The sequence below is a fragment of the Acanthochromis polyacanthus genome, chromosome 19 (assembly GCF_021347895.1).
Source record: "Acanthochromis polyacanthus isolate Apoly-LR-REF ecotype Palm Island chromosome 19, KAUST_Apoly_ChrSc, whole genome shotgun sequence".
Classification (NCBI taxonomy): domain Eukaryota; kingdom Metazoa; phylum Chordata; class Actinopteri; family Pomacentridae; genus Acanthochromis; species Acanthochromis polyacanthus.
Window position 1 is genome coordinate 27,097,772 of NC_067131.1, and position 21,260 is coordinate 27,119,031.

Below are 21,260 nucleotides of genomic sequence, written 5' to 3' on the forward strand. Positions count from 1 at the left end.
GTCAGAGGAAGAGGTGTTAAGAAATGTTCATTTTAGTTTCTTTTCCATTTGTCAGAACTAGATCAAGAGTGGCATTCTGAGAAAAGCCAGTTGAGTCTAATCATGAATAAGATTCCGGATTCTAAATGAATGTGTAAACCACCCACTGTAATTACTTTATCCATTCTAAGCACCAGCAGAGATACAACTTCTGGAAATTGTTATTGTTTAGGTCAAGGGTTCAAATGTTTCCAGTGCTTTTTGTGTGAATATGAAAAATAGATTAAAGCACATTGTGGACGTTTTCACCCAGCTAGTCAAACTGACCAGCACATTGCTGAGACCCTCCTTTTTAGACTGAGATTTGAACTTTTTTATGTGACCGAGGACAACAGGAAGAGAGAAAGTAAGAAATACTGGGTCGCAGTAACAGTATAAGGGATCCCAGGATGCTTCAAATGATGTGAAACCAGTGTGGGACCGTGAAGGCAATAGGAACTTCACTGACTTTTAGCCATTTAGTTTTGTCCTGGTGCAGGGTGATGAGTTCTGACAGATGTGGTGTGTTTGATTCTTCAGGAAGCAGTCCGTACATTTGTGTCGGAGCTGAAAGAGCAGGGAGTGTTTGCAAAGGAGGTGCGTAGTGCTGGCGTTGCTTTTCACTCCTACTACATGGCTTCCATCGGTCCAGCCCTGCTGGATGCTCTAAAGAAGGTACGTAGCTCTGCTGGGTGTCAGTAGGATGCAGTAGTGGAGCTGTTAGAGCCTCAGCTGCTGGGAAATACATAGTGATGTATGAAATCAACTTGTGTGTGTGTGTGTGTGTGTGTGTGTGTGTGTGTGTGTGTGTGTGTGTGTGTGTGTGTGTGTGTGTGTGTGTGTGTGTGTGTGTGTGTGTGTGTGTGTGTGTGTGTGTGTGTGTGTGTGTGTGTGTGTGTGTGTGTGTGTGTGTGTGTGTGTGTGTGTGTGTGTGTGTGTGTGTGTGTGTGTGTGTGTGTGTGTGTGTGTGTGTGTGTGTGTATGTGTATGTGTATGTGTATGTGTATGTGTATGTGTATGTGTATGTGTATGTGTATGTGTGTGTGTGTGTGTGTGTGTGTGTGTGTGTGTGTGTGTGTGTGTGTGCACGCACGCGCGCGTGCGTGCGTGCGCGCGCGCAAGGGATCTCTGAGCTTGCATTGTGATAAAGGGGATCTTTTTAAACTTGGGAAAAAGAGAAAACATACACTTGATGACAAATAACAATACAGGACACTTTTGAGGCCCTGTAATTGGAATGGATCTGCTTTAAATCCTTTAATGAGGATCAATTAGAGGGGAAGCCTGGTGCCAGCAGCCATGACAATTCCAGCTCCAATAGTGTATCTTAAAGTTGCTGCAGTTAAAAAGCTCGTAGTTGGATCTTGGGCTCGAGCTGACGGTCCGCCACGAGGCGAGCTACCGTCTGTCCCAGCCCCTGCCTCTTGGCGCCCCCTCGATGCTCTTCGCGGAGTGTCCTGCGGGGTCCGAAGCGTTTACTTTGGAAAAAATTAGAGTGTTCAAAGCGGGCCTGAATACCGCAGCAATTATGGAATAGGACTCTGGTTCTATTTTGTGTTTATGTTTTCTTTTTTCCCTACATTTTTTCAAGTTTAAAAAGATCCCCTTTATCTTAATGCAAGCTGATAGTAGTTTAGTAGTTAACTGCTAAACACTTTTTTCTGTCCTGTTAGTACAGCATCATGAATGTTGTGGCTACTTTGCATCTACAACATTTGTCTTTCTTCACTACAGTCACTGTGCTGTCAGATTACTTGTATTATTATAACTGTAGAAGTGACGTTTTTAAAAAAAAAAAAATGCAGATCAGTTGTTGAATATCCATCCATCCCTCATCTATACATCGCTTAATCCTCATTAGGGTTGGAGTCTATCTCAGCTGACTTAGGGTGAAGACAGGAGACACTCTGGACAGATCACCAGTCTATCACAGGGCTGCATATAGAGACAAACAATCACACTCACATTCACACCTATGGACAGTTTAGACTGATCAAGTAACCTCAGCATGTTTTTGGACTGTGGGATGAAGCCAGAGAACCTGGCGAAAACCCACACATGCACAGAGAGAACAGGCAAACTCTATGCAGAAAGATCCTGGGAAAGCAACCAGTGGTCTTCCAGCTGCAAGGCCACAGTGCTAACCAGCAAACCACTGTGTGCTGAGTATGTATTTGAATATAAGGAAATAATATGAACTGTCATTTTGTGGTCAGGTGATCAAAGAGCCGCGGCAGCGTTCGTCTCGGTGGGTGAGCACCAGCATCCCTCAGTCTGAATGGGACTCCCCTCTGGCTTCGTACAGCTCGGCTGACTATCATGTCAACAACCTGGTGAGCCCTGTGCTGTTCCAGGAGGGCCTCAGTCTGGTGCCTGACAATGCTGTGGTGGTGGAAATAGCACCTCATGCTCTACTGCAGGTATGTTCATGGATGGTCAGATAAATTGTCAACTAAATTGGCAGTGTGTGCTAGACTTTTCATAGGTATCATAACTGTTGATGGCCTTAAGACAACTGCTCTAAAATAGCAGGCTGTTACCTTCTCATTTTTACAGCTGTGAGACAGCCATCAGAACCTTATTAGGTGTCCTGGAGTCTCTCCTAGGAATCATGCTCAACGTTAAATTCGGACTAAAGAGCGCGATGCTGCTTGACAACATTTCTGATGCTGTACTGTCATCTGAAACTGAAGGTTGATAGATAGCCGAAACCAATTATATTTGCTTGAAATCTATTCATAGTAGGCTGTCAGCATTCCTGCAAACTAGTACTCTGCTCAATCAGGTTGATCCTGTTGATACAAAGAGCTTCTTTTGCTGAATTGCCATCCACTTCCAAGGCTGTTTCCTATCAAAAGTGACAGAGGAGTATGCATTTTTCTTATGTTATTTTGCACATCCATGAAAGATAACGTGCTATACAGCAGCAGCAATGGACTAGTAATGACTTGGGCTGTAACCAACTCAAAATTTTTCTTTTGTGTATTATAATCACAAATTACAGTTTTATATTGCATCTGTATGTCAGCCATGTTACATTAATTAACACTGAGGTGTGGAGCCTTTCCACCAAAAACAAGGACTATATTAACCCTGCCAATTGACCTTTCAGTTACATTTCTTATACTTACATTTAGAGAAAAAAAATATTTCCGGAATGCAAGGAAGTACCTGAAAATGCACCACAACAATTTGAATGTATGCTATCTCATTTGAAACAAATAATGACAGAATGAATAAATAAATCCACAATTCTAATCAGTGCAGCTGTTTTAGCTTTGCTTCATGCTGTGAGATAGGAAAGGAATGAACATGTGCATTATCAGAGGAGTGTACAAATGATTGTTTGATATAGAAGTGGTTTGAAGGCTTCATTTTTGTGGAAAGAGTGTGTACTTTCCCGTCAAATATTAAGGTTTTGACTCAACAGTTTTTTTTTTAATACGCACATATAATCAGTGAACATCTCTCCTCAGACAGTGCACATATGGATCTGCAAAATGATGTCACCAAACAGTTTATAGATTGCCTAGATCTCTCTTGAATATCAGCAGAGATAACATAAATTCCTAAGTTAAGACAATTAGTAAAAATCAGTTACTCTGAGGCTAAAATTAGACGCAATATGGGACAAAAACGTCTCCATAGATGCTTGATAAATACACGTGCAGTATTTTTACACTCCTTAAATTTGTGTATTAAAAATTAAACTTGATTCTGCATGGCATAGGGTGACACCATGTTGGAAAATTCTTAGGAAAAGGTGCGATGGCTTTAAACCTTTCTACTCACTGTTAGGCCATTCATACTATCCATGCATGTTTTCTTCAAAGGCCATACTTAAGCGTAGCCTGAAGCACACGTGTTCCATCCTCCCCTTGATGAAGAGAGGCCACGCCAACAACCTTGAGTTCTTCCTCTCAAACATTGGCAAAGTCTATATGAATGGGTCAGTACATCACTCCTCATTTGTTTTCATTTAGTGACTTCATTACAGTGATGTCCGCTTCTCCTCTTGTGTCACTTTTGGAAGCAGTTGTTGATTCCTGTTATTTTTAAAATGCCCTTCTTTAGCATCAACGTGGATGGTAATGGCCTCTGCCCACCAGTGAGCTACCCTGTGCCGGTTGGTACCCCTCAGATCTCCCCCTTAGTGCAGTGGGACCATGCCCAGACATGGGATATCCCCAAGGCAGAAGACTTTTTATCTGGCTCAGGAGGGTCCAATTCTTCCACCATCTACAACATTGGTAAGAAATGTATGAATGAATAAAGGCAGTTCAGAAAAAGTTAAATCAGGTTTTCTAATTTAATTTGATAACTTGTTGAATTCTTGTTTGCCCACTACAGAAATAAACCCTGAATCTAACGACTACTATCTAACTGGACACTGCATCGATGGGCGTGTTCTCTACCCGGCGACGGGTTACCTGGTGCTGGCCTGGCGTACACTGATGAGAAGTCTGGGAGCTGTCATGGAAAGCACCCCTGTAACTTTTGAGGACGTGACCATCCACAGAGCTACCATCCTGCCAAAGACTGGTGAGAAGAGCAGCAGGGATAGATCTAGGGGTTTGGAGATCTTAATGGACTGATGAGCTTCCTTACTTCCTGGTCAGGATTCATGTTTTTTCCGTCTCTGACAGTCTTCTCTCTTCGTTTTGCTGTTCCTCCCAGGCTCTGTCCAGTTAGAGGTGAATCTCATGCCTGCCACCAACAAGTTTGAGGTTTCAGAGAATGGAAACCTGGCTGTCAGTGGTAGGTATCTTTTTCACAAACAGTGTTTTAAAGCGCAAACAAACTGATCCTGGACTGTTTGATTCCAGATATTTCCAAGAATTATGAATGTATAAATGGTTTATTTTTGTCACAATCTACAGTACAAAAATTGCATTGTGTGCATTCAGCTGACAAAGAATTATTATACATGCTGGCGGTAAACTTTTTTTTTCTCACAAAAAAGAAAAATTTAACAAGCTCTGTAACCGAAAAAGGAATCGGCTGAATAAATTGTTGAATACAGGTGGGAGACATTTATTCTTTACTCAGAATAGTATTTCTAACGTTTTTAAGTATACAATATCTAAAAATTTTAAGGTACAAGACTATAAATAGTTTATTAGTATTTTCACTAGAGGAAGCTTTATTTATTATTCTAGTAACTCTTTTCTGGAGTTTAACTGTAGGGTCTATATATATTCTGTATGTATTTCCCCAAATCTCAATGCAATATGACATATATGGCATTGTAAGTGAGAAAAATACAATATACAGACATTTCTTGTTCAAAAAAATCGCTTGTTTTGTAAATAATACCAGTAATTTTAGATAATTTCGACTCCATTTAGGATTAATTGAATTTCACAATTTGCCCTAATACCACCAAAAATCAGAATTTTTTTTTTTTTTCATTTAATGATAACTTACTGATATCAAACCCCTCCTTTAACCTGTTTTCTACTGTTGTCAGCAATATTTTAATGTCTGGTCCTGAACAAAATTAATTTGTATCATTCACAAATGTAATAAATTTCAACTTACTGAATACTGTACCAATATCATTTAAATAAAGTATAAATAACTTAGGTCCCAATACCAAACCTTGTGGAACACCACAAGTTACAGTCCCTGTTGAATATTCAATATTCATGTGCGTTTCTAGAGATTCAACCTGTCACAGAAATCATTGAGTTGATATTATCATTTGTAATAAAGCATGTTGTATTCATTTTGGAAAGAGGAGAAAATACAAGTATTCTCACTTATTTTTCTCACTTTTGATCTCCAACTTCTAATGACTCGCATGAGTCAAACCCCAGTAGACTGAGCCCCAACAATGAGTGTGCCAGTGACTCCCTTCAGTGTGTGGTGCACTCCATGAGCTGAAATGTCTGGAAAACTGCTCCACTTTTTTTTTTTATCATCCCATGAAAATTCTATGCAGTCTCCTTGAATTATTTTCTTCTGTTTTTCTTCCATGTGTGATTTTTAGGTAAAGTGAGCTTTCTGGAAGATGCAGCCCTTGATTCATTTCATAGTCAGATAAATTGGGAAGCCACCAAGGACAGTGACCCCAGAATGAAGCTCAAGTCACTCGATATTTACAAAGAGCTACGACTGCGAGGCTATGACTATGGGAAGACATTCCAAGGCATCTTAGAATCCAACAACACAGGTAACAGTCATGTTTCTTTGCTTTTGAAGTCCTGGTTTCAATCTTGTTGGGTTTTTTTTTTTATCATTTTATAATGCAGAGATGAAACAGAAGACAAGAAATAATGTAGTTAAAAGACAGTATGTTAGTTCTGTGCTACTTTCAGCTTTGGGCCTGAGACTAGGGTTCCTTGAGTTAGCTCTCAGGTGTCTTCACTTGGAATGTAGTCTGCATACTGTTTGTCAGACCAGGAGGCCACTGCTTGACCTGAAGACTTTGCATTCACTAAATAATCATAAATACTAATAAGCACTGTAGTGTTTTTTTCCCCTCTGAGTCTACTTAACCTATGTAGTATACTAGTGTTGTATACATTGTTCTTGTTGTTTACCCTTCTGTGATCTGATTGGCTGTTTCCAGGAGACAGTGGGACGCTGCAGTGGACAGGAAACTGGGTGACCTTCCTGGACACCATGCTGCAGATGATCGTGGTCGGGCTGCCGGGTCGCGGTTTGCGTTTGCCAACCAGAATCCGCTCAGTGTGTGTTGATCCAGCTGTCCACCTGCAGAAAGTCTGCGAGTACACTGATGAAAAGCAAGGTGTGCTGTCATCCTATTCAAGATTGTTTTTGTTTATTATTGTTTGTAGTGCAGCTGATTCTGTGTCAGAACTATGTGGTCTATGCTGCCAGGCTGGATGACATTCATTAACTGTCTTCTATCTGTAACAGTTGAAAATGAAGCGTGCTGATTAGCTGCTTGTAAAGGCTCTGTGATTGAAGGGGTTCTACGCCTAACTATCTATTTCTCCTTTTTAGTGACAATTTTTTTTCATTTTGCATCTTATTAGAAGCTTGTTTACCTTTTCTAAGACTTTCCTCTTTCACTCCCGAAGCTGTGGACGTCAACGTGAGCCGCTGCCTCGACAGCATTGTGGCTGGTGGAGTTCAAATCAGCGGCCTGCATGCCACTGTAGCCCCTCGGCGGCAGCAACAGCAGAGTCCCCCCACCCTGGAGGAGTTTGTGTTTGTTCCCTATGTGGAGACAGAGTGCCTTACAGCCAATGGGAAACTAGTGGAGCAGCTGAGGCTCTGCAAAGGTACAAACGGACCCCCGGCCATCTTTGTGGTCAATCGCTTGTCATCCGCTTCAGCTGATGGATTTAATTCAGGATTATATTAGAAGCCTTTTAAAATACCTACACTATTGTTCAAAAGTTTGGGGTCTCTTAGAAATGTCCTTGAAGCAGTTTTTTTCAATGAAGATAACATTAAATGAATCAGAAATCCAGTGTAGACATTGTTAATGTGCTAAATGACTATTCTAGCTGGAAACGGCTGATTTTTAGTGGAATATCTCCATGGGGTACAGAGGAACATTTCCAGCAACCATCACTCCTGTGTTCTAATGCTACATTGTGTTAGCTAATGGTGTTGAAAGGCTCATTGATGATTAGAAAACCTTTGTGCAGTTATGTTAGCACATGGATAAAAGTGTGAGATTTCATGGAAAACATGGAACTGTCTAGGTGACAGCAAACTCATGAACGGTCGTGTATTTAATGCTCATCTCTGGGTGTTTATTGTTTAATTAAATTATTTTAAATATGATGGTGTTCTAATATGATGCCTGAGCACATAGGTGGAGTTCGACTTTTTTGGTGTCACTAGGCAATGGTTTCTCCTACTTGTCAGAAATCTTTTTACGAAAGTCTGTAAAGTATAGTCTTAGGGTTACTTCCTGGACATCTCTTAATTCTGTTTTGTTCATTTATATTTAGTTTACACTGAGGGAAATATTCAGACCAGGACACCTCTGTTTTGTGGCTAAATCATTCCATTAAATGAAAATACTGAATTTTTGTGTTTAATTTAAGATATGTTTTCTCACAAGTCATGCTGACAAATTTATGTTTGCATTTAAAATAATTTTGTACATTTGAACAGGGGTTGACAGAGCACAGCAAGAGTAAGTGCCAAATTGCCCACTGGTGGGTCAGAGGGGTTGAGGCTCTATAAAGGTTCAGTTCATCAAATCTTAGATCTTGGCGTCACATTGTCCTTAAATGCACCACTACTGCTTGCATTATTTACAAGGCCAAAGCCTTAAAAACTGGAAGTTTCAAACTCTTGAATTACTTTTCTCTAACTCTATATTACTAGATATAAAACTACAATTGGCTCTCAGTACAAACATGTTTTATCGAAGAAAACTGATAATATTACTGATGGTGTAAACTAACGCTGTTTACTACACTGATGTCCACGAAAGAGTATGACCATCTTTAGAGTCAGTTATTGGTATTTTCATTATTGATCATTTGTTTCCCAAATGCAATGTTTGGTATCTTCCCTGTGTTGAATGCTTAACTTGGTCTGTAAAGCAGCTTAAATATAATTTCTGTTTAATTAGGAGACACTGAAAGCTTCACATCCATTCTGTTTCTGTGTCATCTGACTGCATGTCTATGTATGTTTTTGTCCCACCTTCTCAAACCAGGTTTAATCTCCAGACTGCAGCAAAAGTTGGCCCCTCATGGTGTCAAGCTCTCCATTCCTGGACTACAGAGGGAGCCGGACACCCCTCTTTCCAGCCCTGAGCCCTCTGAGCCCAGCCTTTTGCGACTCTTGAGCCTGCTCTGCAGCCTGGAGCTGAATGGGAATCTTCACTCTGAGCTCGAACAGGTGGTGGAGAAGGAGCGGGCATGTCTTCTGCAGGATGGTCTGATGCAGGGTCTCCTGAACAACCCAGCCCTCAGACACTGCCTGGACATTGCTTTGGAAAACAGTATGCCTGGCAAGATCAAAGTCCTGGAGGTAAAACTGGAAACTAGATAAAACAATTGAGGCAAATTTAGCTGAATTATGTGAATTGTTCTCACGGTAAATGCAAAATAATTGTCTTCACCTCTGTGACCCCTGCCAGACCTTCTCAAATGACGGCCAGCTCTTCTCTCACGTGGTGCCCCTCCTCAACACTCAGCCCATGCTGAATGTGGACTACACTGCCACAGCGACCGACCTGGACCTTCTGTCCCCCTTCAGTTCCACCCTGGAAGAGCTGGCTGTTGCTTCAGCTCAGTGGAACCCTCTGACGGCCCCAGCTCCTGGAGGTGTGGTGTCAGAGGCAGACCTGGTAGTGTGTAACCACGCATGGGGTTCTCTCAGGACAGACCCTGGAACACTGGTGACAAATCTGGCTTCTGGAGCCAAACAGCACGGGTTCGTTCTCCTCCACACACTGCTGAAGGGAGAGACTCTGGGGGAGACAGTGGCCTTCCTCTCCACTCAGAGCTCCAGCCAGCAAGGACTGCTCACACAGGTTAATGGAAGCAGTGCTCAAATCTCATAATAGTGACATTTTAGAGCCTTCTCAGTATGTTTGGGGTTTTGCCCATCTCCTAAATATGACACTTGTGGGAGCTTTCAGACTTTTTCAGCACTAATAATTCATTCAAGTGAGCTGATCTGTCTTGAGTTGTTGAGGTGATTTATTTATTTTTTATTTTTTATCTGCTTTTTTTGCCAGGTTGAGTGGGAGAAAGTGTTCTCTGAGGCCTCCCTCAGCGTGGTGGCTGTCAGGAGGTCCTTCTATGGCTCGGCCCTCTTTCTTTGTCGCCGTCAGTCTCCAAGCAAAAAGCCTGTTTTCTTACCTGTGGACAACGCTGACTATAAGTGGGTGGAAACACTCAAGGTGGGTTCGATGTCCTAATTTGTACACGCTAAAACCATGACAGAACTGAGACCTCAGCACTTTTGGCAGACTTTATTGTGTTTGTGTTGTAGCATTCAATAAGCTATAAGGACAAAGTGAAAATGTTTTAGAGAGTTTCTGAATCGCTGTATGTCAGAATATATACTTTTCTTGTTCAGTCATTCACATATGTGTGAATCTGTACATCAGGCAACGATGGCAGAATCATCAGACCATCCTCTGTGGTTGACTGCTACCCAGGCCCACTGTGGCATTGTGGGAATGGTCAACTGTCTACGGCAGGAGCCAGGTGGTAACCGGATACGGTAAGCTGCATTAGTACAGGAGAAGTTTTGGGGTCAACAAAATATTCTTAATGTTGTTGTAATTTGTACAGAAATAACAAGCTGCTCATTTCTCAACAAACACACTCCTCTCAGTCAGTCCAAAGTGTGATTGAACCTCAAAGCTAAACGTTTAACCGAGGAAGCTTTCTAAGGGAATGCATGTGCACACAGTTATTTTACAATTATTAGTGTGTTCAATTACTAAACAAAATACAAAAATAATTTTAAGTAAGATTCTTCTGTGTACTCTAGGTATTGCTTTAGTGTAGATATTAATCCATGCATTGGTTTTTGAACTGTGTCCCCTTTTTAATGACCTTTTTCTTCTGGTTTCTGTTTCCTTGTGTCCAGCTGTGTCTTTGTGTCCAACCTAAACGAGTCTTCAGCAGCACCCAGCCTCCAGCCTGGTCATAAATCCATCCAGTCAGTGCAGGAAGCGGATCTAGTTATGAACGTGTTCCGAGACGGACGCTGGGGCACCTTTAGACACCAGCTCATCACTCATGGTATCCAACAACTCTGCCTATTATCATTCTCCTTAGACTGATATGGTTCTGATAGTGCTGTCACTATAAACAGTATATTCGATTTACCGATGTGTTGTTTTTTTTTTTGCATGAACTGCATCTCTAAATATTTACAGACACACTAAGTTTAAGCTGATAACACACAAACCATTAGAATAGACTTGTATTATTGACAGAAGTGACAGAGAGAGGATCCATCCCTCTGTGGCTACTTGGTGAAGAGAGATGGATCATCAGGCTCTGCAGTGAGCACAGCTTGCTGGTTGTTGTTTCATGTTTCTCATTAGCTTCTCATCCAAACTACTCAACACTTCGCTTCCTTGGGTCCCAAGCAATATACCTAATACGTGTGAAACGTTGAGAAAAACAAAAGATCAGACACACCTGCACAAACTCAAAAGATTTCTTCCTTCACAGTCTATGTAATTCTAAAATACTATCTACCCCCTCACCACCCCTCTACCCCCCCCCCCCAAAAGATTTTGAAAATGTTTTAGTCAGTGTGTTTTATCATACTTTTTAATTTGATGGAGATGTATCCAGATTAAGTCAACAGCTTTTCCTCTCAGAATGTGGCTTAAACTGCCATTGAAGCATTTGTTCTGTGTTTGGTTGTCAGATCTAAGTCAAGAGTTGACAGAGACCGCCTACGTCAATGTATTGACTCGAGGGGACCTTTCTTCTCTGCGCTGGATTGCTTCCCCACTCCGCCACTTTGTTCCCGGCAACCCCAATGTACAACTGTGCCGTGTTTACTACAGCTCACTCAACTTCCGAGACATAATGCTCGCCACTGGCAAGCTGCCACCGGATGCTATTCCAGGTAGAGAATGTGTACAGTACATCCACACAACTAGGAATCTCTTTCATATAATGGTACCCCACAGCGTCTTGTGTGTGTTGCTGTTGTAAAACAAAAATATCAGTGGTCATATTCTACATCAAGTGGCCGCAGTTCCACAGCTAACTTCTTCCGTTCATCACACATTGTGTAGGGGACCAAGCTCTGCAGCAGTGCATGCTGGGTATGGAGTTCTCTGGTCGGGACCCCACTGGTCAGCGTGTGATGGGGCTGCTGCCTGCTAAAGGTCTGGCGACGAGTGTGGATGCCGACAAACGGTTCCTTTGGGAAGTTCCGACGAGCTGGTTAGTGCTACAATTATGAGTGTGATTCGTTTGTGTTTAGAAAACTGCTGAGGAGTGTCAGTCAGTATAGAACCACTGAGATGAAGATCAGATTTTAAATGTAGAAACCACTGTGCTCTTTGAAAACAAGTCAGATGGTTCATATGAAGACAAGAGCTGTCAGTTGTTTTCTCTCATTCTTTCTTTCTTTCCTTAATGGGATTAATACAAGACACACGTCTGGAGCAACAAATTTACTTGTACTGTTATTAATATTGTTATGATGACTTGTGTCCAGATGTGCCGTTTGATTGTAATTTCTAACCACAGAAAGCAGGACAGCATTATTTTCCCACACTAAATGTTTTTGCAAAGGGACGGTCCCAGCAGCATGAAGGACGGCTTCTATATGACAGTAAAAAATATGATGCATCTGTGTGTGTGCAGGACACTGGAGCAAGCAGCCTCGGTGCCCGTGGTCTACGCCACAGCCTATTATTCTCTGGTGGTGCGTGGCAGGCTTCGTCCCGGAGAAACAGTTCTCATCCACTCTGGGTCAGGAGGAGTCGGCCAGGCGGCCATCGCCATAGCACTGAGCAAGAAATGCAGAGTCTTTACTACAGTTGGTTAGTATTCCTCCACCTGTCTCATAATCATAAGTGTGTTATACTTATGACAAACTGTAGATCTATTACCTCCCTCTGAGATACCATTGTAATACTATCATCATATCATTAATCATCATTATGATGTTGTATCAAATAATTGTGGATACTGAGTTATTAAGTTATACCGTATTTTCACGACCAAAAGGCGCACTGTACCAAAAGGCACAGTCTCAGTTATGTGTGCCATTACTGTATTTAACACACACATAAGGCGCACCTGATTATATGGCGAGGGTTTTATATACAATCCACGCCCACACTTCCCCCTTTAACGTTCTCATGGTGTCCTCTACTACGTCGGCCTTACAACAACAACACACACACAAGCATACAAGTGTGCGTATTTAAAAATAGAGCGGGAGCAAAACTGAGTTTGGTTGTGCTTTATTTAAGTATTGATTACAAAGTACTAACATTTTTTAATCATCAATAGTCGCGGGCATGGTAAAACACACGGATTAAACAAGCACACAAGTGTGCGTATTTAAAAATAGAGCGGGAGCAAAACTGAGTTTGGTATTCACATTTTTTTTTTTTTTACCGGTAATCGTCATCAATCAAACCGAACAGCTGCGCTAAACCTCCATCAAACATGCCAGGCTCACTTTCTTCACTGTCAGAGTCACTTTCCGTGCCGTGCGGCGCCTCGGAAATGATGCCGGCTTTTGCGAAAGCTCGAACAACAGTGCCAGCAGACACGTTAGCCCAAGCATCTACAATCCATTGGCAAATTGTGGCGTAACTCGCCCGGCGCTGCCTTCCACTCTTAGTGAAACTGTGGTCTCCATCGGTCATCCATCGCTCCCACGCCGCTCGCAGCCTTACTTTCACACCGATGGCCAGCAGTTGGAGTTCCTTTGTCAGGCCTCCCGGAATGACAGCAAGCTCAGAGTTCATTTGCTTCACTTGTTTTTTCACATCGGCTGTGAGATGGGCACGCATAGAGTCACAGATCAACAGCGATGGTGATGCGTGGAAAAAAACCACCTGGTCTACGTCCGCCTTACAACAACACACACAGGACGCACTGCACCATAGGGCGCGCCGCACAATTTGAAGAAAATCTAAGACTTTTATGTGCGCCTTATAGTCGTGAAAATACGGTAATTGTAATTAGGATATATTAACTTCTAAAATAGTGAAAGTCACTGTGTTTTATTTGAACCCTGACCTTTGTGTGTGTGTTATCTCCAGGCTCAGCAGAGAAGCGGGCCTACCTTCAGCAGAGGTTCCCTCAGCTTTCAGCAGAGTCTTTTGCCAACTCCAGAGACACGTCGTTTGAACAGCACATTCTGCTCCACACACACGGCAAAGGTCAGACCTGTCATCTGACTGGACCAATGAATCATTCATCCTAGCAGCTTTACATCATTATTGTATATTCTTATGTGTAATTACTTGTATTTTTAGTCCAAGTCAGAGTATCCTTTGAAAGTGACATCATTGTGAATTTTTGGTTATCCAATGGCTACTTTGCTTTTAGAACATCAAGGGTGAGATCTTTGCAGACTAGAAAGCTTTGCGGTGTGTTTGAGACTGACAGATTACAGCTACTTTTGTGTGACATAAGTAGTGCTGTGTGTGTTTCAGGTGTGGACATGGTGCTCAACTCTCTGGCTGAGGAGAAGCTGCAGGCCAGTATTCGCTGTCTCGCCAGACATGGACGATTCCTGGAGATTGGCAAATATGACCTCTCCAACAACTCCCCACTAGGTTAGTAAGAAGGCCTTGGAGTCACACCTTCAGAGTCATAGTAACAGTACAAACGTCCTTACTCCTTGGCCATCATAAAAGTAACTGTATAATCTTATGAATCTCAGAGGCAGTTGCAATCGTCCAATATTTCCTTCGCCAGGGAATGCAGCGGAGTTCTGTTACGATCGGTGTACGTTTGTCTGCGAATCTGTCTGTCTGTGCGCAACATTACTCAAAAAGCAGAATAATGGATTTGGATGAAATTTTCAGGGAAAGTCAGGAATGACACAAGGACCATCTCATTAGATTTTGGCAGTGATGCGGCTTATAGTCTGGATCCATGGATTTGTTAAGGATTTGCCATTGCGAGATAGCGGCCGGCACGGCGTCACAGTAACTACAGTATGACAACAAGTGAAGGCTACATCAGCTGCCTGTTGATGATCCTGCTACTGACTAATCAGGACTTATCCATTGGAAATGATACAAGAAACAATTCATTAAATTGTGGGAGTGTTTCTGAGTTTTCTTTCCATCCTTACGTGAATTTTCAGACTTTTTGGCAGCTTTTTCCTCATATCAAGAAACCGCAGGAATGGTGACAAAATTAAAGCCCATAGCATTAACAAAATGGGCCTTCAAAATAAAAGTATGGAGGAAACGGTTATTTTAACACTAGCAAAACAAAGCCTCGCAAGAAGTCATGAGCTGATAGACAGACCTTTTTAAGAGTAATCTAAACATATGTAGGTCACACTAATCAGTATCCGTACATAACATGCACATGCATGACACACACCTGTGCTCAGTCTAACATGGTTGGAACTACGCTCGTCCCCAGAGAGGTGAGAGTGTTGAAGATTGCAACAGATATGGCTCAATCTGACCTGCTTTTTCCGTTTTACAGTTTTGTGATTTGGTCATTTTGAGGCAAGAGTCAGTTTCTAAAGATTTCTTTGCCCTACATACGTTGATGTATCCAAAAAATGAATTATTAGGCTGCCAACATAACCCGGGGACAGCCCTACTCAACGCTGAATCACTGACCTTCATGCTGCTGTCATCTCTCCAGGCATGGCTCTGTTTCTGAAGAATGTGGCATTTCATGGTATCCTGCTGGATGCTCTCTTTGAAGAAGGCAACAAGGAATGGGAGGAAGTGTCCCAGCTACTGAAGGAGGGCATTATGGGAGGTGTAGTTCAACCTCTGAAGACCACCGTGTTTGAGAGGGACCAAGTGGAGCAAGCATTCAGATACATGGCTCAAGGAAAGCACATCGGCAAGGTTGTCCTGCAGGTCAGTGTCACTTTCATACTTCATCCTTTTGAGTGCGATGGATTCATTCATTATGCTCGTTATAGACCAGCCAGTTTAATTTCTAAGTTGATGTAACACTAGTTGGCTCTTCTCTATATACAGGTTCGTAATGAGGAAAAGGGTGCAGCCGTCCAGCCTGCTTCCCCTTTGTCTCTCCCAGCTATCTGTCGCACCTTCTGCCTTGCATCTCACTCCTACATTATCACCGGGGGACTTGGGGGTTTCGGTTTGGAGCTTGCTGAGTGGCTGATAGAGAGAGGAGCCCGCAAACTGGTGCTGACGTCTAGATCCGGCATCAGGAACGGTAAGGCACAGCAGAACAAGGCTTGTGAAATTAGTATTAGTTTAAGTGTTAAATATAGCATAACTATGTGGAACCCGAACAGACAAGCCTTTGTTTTGTCATTTGTGTAACCTGAATAATACATTCATTGGCAATGCAGATTAATTTTTATTCATTTTATTTTCACTTTATGGTATGAAGTTTTCTGTTTGCATTAAACAATTAGAGGAAATACAGATTAATCACTTCACTGCATTTCTGTTTGGACATGATTGTGTTTTTTATCATTTGCCATCACTGGTCCTAGGTTACCAAGCGAAGCGAGTGCGTGAATGGCAGAGTCAGGAGGTGAAGGTGTTGGTGTCAACCAGTGATGTCACCACGCTGGGAGGAACAGAGAAGCTGATTGCTGAGGCCCGTGCACTGGGCCCAGTGGGTGGTGTCTTCCACCTTGCCATGGTAACACAACAAGCTCCTTTTTCAATCATATACACTACCATTCAGTAGTTTAGGGTCACTTAGAAATGTCCTTATTGTTGAAAGAAAAGCTTTTTTTCAATAAAGATAACATGAAATTAATCAGAAATATAGTCTGGACATCGTTAATGTGGTAGATGACTATTCTAGCTGGAAATTTTAAATGGAATATCTCCATAGGGGTACAGAGGAACATTTCCAGCAACCATCACTCCTGTGTTCTAATGCTACATTGTGTTAGCTAATGGTGATGAAAGGCTCATTGATGATTAGAAAACCCTTGTGCAGTTATGTTAGCACATGAATAAAAGTGAGTTTTCATGAAGAACATGAAACTGCCTGAGTGATCCCAAACTTTTGAATGATAGTGTATACATTGCTAATAATGAGCTGTAGACGTTCTCTGATTTTAGCCACAAGAACATCGTGGCTCTGTGTGTAGGACTGTTGATCTGTCAGTCAGTACACTTTAGTCCTCAGAAGGTAAAGCCTACTGACTGGGGCTGACTTAACATGTAGCCTCCACAGTAATTTGCATTTATTTAATTATGTTTCATGGTAGTTATTTATTGTGTTCCTGCAGTGGAGAGCTGCCTAATATGTTAATACACAAATGAGGGCAATTTGATCTTATAGTTCCGAGTTGTTATTTTTTCTGTATTAGCACTCCTCCAACTTATTATCCTTATAAATATGCAATGTCATGATCCAAACCTCATGTGTGTGTTTGGCGTGTCATTATCAGGTGCTTAAAGATGGCATGCTGGAGAATTTGACTCCTCAGCTCTTCCTCGATGTTAACAGACCTAAATATGACGGCACCATAAACCTGGACAAGTAAGACACTCACTTCCTCCGACTGCCTGAGCTGTTTAAACTGTAATCATGAACTGCTTTAAGCTTCTCTTTGGATTTTGATGCATTTATTATCATTCCCCCTCCAGAGTGACAAGGAAGCTGTGTCCAGACCTCAGCTACTTTGTGGCCTTCTCTTCAGTCAGCTGCGGCCGTGGCAACGCTGGCCAAAGTAACTATGGCTACGCCAACTCAGCGATGGAGCGTGTGTGTGAAAAGCGCCGCTACGATGGCCTACCTGGCCTGGCGGTCCAGTGGGGTGCCATTGGTGATGTCGGTGTAGTGCTGGAGACGATGGGCGGTAACGACACAGTGATTGGAGGCACCTTACCGCAGCGCATCGCATCCTGCCTGGAGGTCCTGGACCGCTTCCTGTGCCAGCAGCAGCCAGTGATGTCCAGCTTTGTTCTGGCAGAGAGGACGGTGACAAAGCAGGAGGCAGGAAGCCAGAGAGATTTGGTGGAAGCTGTAGCCCACATTCTGGGTAAGAGCCAAGCTGATGCTCTCTGTAAAAGATGGCTTGAGTGAAGTAGCTCTCAAAAATCTGAAGACTGATTATTACAACCGGGCACTGAGATAAATACAAAGCAGTGGCTGGAAATATATTGAAAGGTCTAGAGTAGAATGGAGCAGCATGAATGTAAAACAGATAGAAGTCATACAGAGATCATGAGGACAACATGCAAAGTTACAAAGCATGCTTTTCTTTAACAGTGACAAACTGCACGTGTTGAAACCAAGTTTACTGGCGCTTTTCCACGAGCACCTACTCGGCTCGGCTCGGTTTTGGTCATTTTCCATTGCAATTGAATATCATCTCATCGTGGGTGGAGTCGTCCAGCCCGGTCTCACGGGGATTCGTGAAACTGTCACGTCAGTTTTTGTTTCGGTTTCGTGCGCACCAACACGATATCGTCATGTTTTTCGTGCCGCTCACCACGAGCGAAACCCGCTGTGGTAATCACATCTGAAAGTGGTTTATACCGGCGGATTCATGACGATCTAAGCTGTCCATCGGCGTTTGCGGCCGCCGCACATTCTTTAAATTCCTATGCAAATTCGGCGGATTCATGACGATTTAAGCTGTCCATCGGCGTTTGCGGCTGCCGCTGCGGCTGGATGTCTGGCGGCCGCAAACGCCGATGGACAGCTGAAATCGTCATGAATCCGCCGGTATAAACCACTTTCAGATGTGATCCAGCTGCTGCTGCGGCCGGATGTCCGGCGGCCGTAATGGCGGCCGCAAACGCCAATGGACAGCTTAGATCGTCATGAATCCGCCGAATTTGCATAGGAATTTAAAGAATGTCCGGCGGCCGCAGCAGCGGCCGCAAACGCCAATGGACAGCTTAGATCATCATGAATCCGCCGGTATAAACCACTTTCAGATGTGATTACCACAGCGGGTTTCGCTCGTGGTGAGCGGCACGAAAAACATGACGACATCGTGTTGGTGCACACGAAACCGAAACAAAAACTGACGTGACAGTTTCACGAATCCCCGTGAGTTGTCATAACACGGTGGCCCGGCCACGGAGTTAGCGTGGGTGGCTAACTAGCTAGCTTATTGCCTGCATACAGGAGACAATGACTTTTCTTTCAAAATGTACTTGTTTGTTTAAAGTGAGCTTGCCACCATTGGGATAAGTAATATGAGAGTTTCTTGAAGTCACAAAACACTCACAGGTTTTCATGAAGGAGTCGCTCTTGTGTCGTCACTCCCTGTCCAATCAGCGGCCTGCACTCTGTTGACGTCACATTATCAGCTCGACTCAGCTCGCTTGGAACCCCAGCTGTTACTACATCCTAATGGAAAACCTCACAAACCGAGTAGAGTTGAGACGAGTAGGTGCTAATGGAAAAGTGCCATATGTGGCCTCCTCACCAAAAGTACAGGCTTGATCTTATATACTTAGTTAAGTGGCTTGATATTGAAAATAAGCAGATGGCACTGATAAAGATATTCATACACTTGAATTATTAATTGATGAGCACACATGATTAGCTTGATGTTCTCTGTCAGGGAGCCATAGTTTGCACATATGCAGTATATAAAAGGTCACTGGTCAAGGTCACTAACAGGACGGCCTTTTTGAGACACAAAATGAATGTAGTTACTGAAAACCAATACAAAGATGAGTCACGTGTTTTTGAAGCAGCCAGAAGTTGTGTTGGGACAAAAAGAGCATCACATTTTCTTAGTAAAAATGCTGTAAGCCAACAAAATGAGAGTATGAGTCAAAAAGTCGTGATCACTGTGATGGAACAATCAACGATGGCCTCCACAAACGTATGATTAAAGCTGCCACAAAACACAACTGATCACATCAGTTCTGGTTTGAAAATTGAAGAACATGCAGTAATTGTATCAGTAATTTGATAGCTACAGCCATGGCCATAAGTTTGGACACAGCATGACTTCCTATGTCTGTTTTGATGTCTATTACAGAACATAACTAATATTTTTTGACAGCACCAGTTTAATTAGTCAACAAATCAACAAGGGATATAATATTATCAATAAATTCCAACAATTGGAACAACTTTGTTCCCAAAACATAATATTAGAAGAAAATAACAAAAAAAATGCAGTACTTTCACAACCGAATTTGGTAAGAATAACAAAATGACACCAAACTCTTTTGATGTTTTTTTCAAATATGAAACTTAATATAGTTCTCAGGAGTTGTGTACTGTATTGTAAGTGACAATTTTGTGGTATTTTCTAAGATTCACAACCATCATGGTACTTGTGTCCAAACTTGTGGCCATGGCTGTAGTTATTTGCATTGGTCAAGTTCAACATTTGAGCAGTTGTGAATTTCCAGAGAGCTTTACTGAAAGACTTTGTGTCCGAGAGAGACTTTCCTCTGTGTGCTTTGCTTTTTCTTTTGTTCTTATTTATTTGAGCTGAACTTGTTAAGGCCATCCCATAGAACTTTCACTATGCCCTTCACCTTTAGGCGTGCGGGATGTGAACAGTCTGAACGCTGATGCCTCATTGGCTGACTTGGGCCTGGACTCTTTGATGGGCGTGGAGGTTCGCCAGACTCTGGAGCGTGACTACGACATCGTCATGACCATGAGGGAGATTCGGCTGCTCACCATCAACAAGCTGCGAGAGCTGGCCAACAGCAAACCAGAGGGATCGAATGGTATTAATAAAGCCCCTGTTGTTGATTAAAACCTTAAAAACTCTGATGCACTTTAGAAGTTCTTTCCATGACAATAATTCTCTGCTACTTTGAAATGGCTAGAAGTAACTCTGCTATGGTGCTCACTATATAATTAAGGATGCTGTTGTTATTTTTGTCAGTAACCCGACTTTTAGTGATTTATAGTGGCACCTCTAACTTTTACCTACAACCTGCTCTCCTTAATTAGAAGACCTGACTCCAAGTAGCTTATGGAGAAATAATCAGCAGATATTCACATACTTTTTACAACCTGAACTATGAATGTTCAGTAGATTGGGTTTGTCTATAATTATGACTTGTAAAGATTAAAGCTCAAAACACATTTTATATGCCATCAGTGTAGAAGTCTTCTTAAGTTTTACTGGGTTCACAGACTTTTTCTTGCAGTTTCGTACCGAAATGTTATGACTCTAAGTTTTCTGTCTTTGCCTCTTCCAACGGTGTAGAATCTCCAAACGCTGGAGCTAAGAGGGACGGCATCCGCTCTGTGTTGGAGTCTGACCTGACCCAGATATTAGTCAACCCTAATGGTCCCACAGTGACGCCACTCAACAAGGTCCAGAGCCAGGAGAGGCCGCTGTTCCTGGTCCATCCCATCGAGGGCTCCATCGCCGCCTTTAAGACGCTCACCTCCAAGCTGAGCGTGCCTTGCTACGGCCTGCAGTGCACCAAAGGTATTCTGTTTACAGACGCACTGGTTTAGGCTCACACACAGCAACGGGGAAAAGATGTGACCACAGTACTGCTACATTTGGACACTAGTACTCAATGATCGTTTATTATTTTTTGTTTGTTCACACTGTAGGTCCAGACTGAAGACATTTCAAATGTGAACTAAGACATTTCAATCTATGTATTTAGAGTGTAACAAAGAAAGAACATGCTTTCAGTTTTAGATGTTTTA

The 21,260-nt window shown here is 42.5% G+C and overlaps 1 protein-coding gene across 1 annotated transcript in view; it reads left to right on the top strand.

The window, feature by feature from the left end:
• The window catches only part of fasn (fatty acid synthase), a 46,211-nt gene that overhangs the window by 20,011 nt on the left and 4,940 nt on the right, over window positions 1-21,260 (top strand). Inside the window, exons 13-38 of the mRNA XM_022190836.2 lie at window positions 559-693; window positions 2,235-2,438; window positions 3,852-3,967; window positions 4,093-4,268; window positions 4,369-4,560; window positions 4,696-4,776; window positions 6,011-6,193; window positions 6,593-6,772; window positions 7,068-7,271; window positions 8,672-8,988; window positions 9,098-9,493; window positions 9,701-9,865; window positions 10,076-10,191; window positions 10,564-10,718; window positions 11,359-11,562; window positions 11,735-11,885; window positions 12,312-12,490; window positions 13,727-13,846; window positions 14,123-14,245; window positions 15,300-15,523; window positions 15,647-15,848; window positions 16,135-16,286; window positions 17,050-17,141; window positions 17,249-17,643; window positions 20,123-20,314; window positions 20,803-21,030. Of these exons, the coding sequence (XP_022046528.2) occupies window positions 559-693; window positions 2,235-2,438; window positions 3,852-3,967; window positions 4,093-4,268; window positions 4,369-4,560; window positions 4,696-4,776; window positions 6,011-6,193; window positions 6,593-6,772; window positions 7,068-7,271; window positions 8,672-8,988; window positions 9,098-9,493; window positions 9,701-9,865; window positions 10,076-10,191; window positions 10,564-10,718; window positions 11,359-11,562; window positions 11,735-11,885; window positions 12,312-12,490; window positions 13,727-13,846; window positions 14,123-14,245; window positions 15,300-15,523; window positions 15,647-15,848; window positions 16,135-16,286; window positions 17,050-17,141; window positions 17,249-17,643; window positions 20,123-20,314; window positions 20,803-21,030 (4,882 nt within the window). The remainder of the gene's footprint in view (window positions 1-558; window positions 694-2,234; window positions 2,439-3,851; window positions 3,968-4,092; window positions 4,269-4,368; window positions 4,561-4,695; window positions 4,777-6,010; window positions 6,194-6,592; window positions 6,773-7,067; window positions 7,272-8,671; window positions 8,989-9,097; window positions 9,494-9,700; window positions 9,866-10,075; window positions 10,192-10,563; window positions 10,719-11,358; window positions 11,563-11,734; window positions 11,886-12,311; window positions 12,491-13,726; window positions 13,847-14,122; window positions 14,246-15,299; window positions 15,524-15,646; window positions 15,849-16,134; window positions 16,287-17,049; window positions 17,142-17,248; window positions 17,644-20,122; window positions 20,315-20,802; window positions 21,031-21,260) is intronic.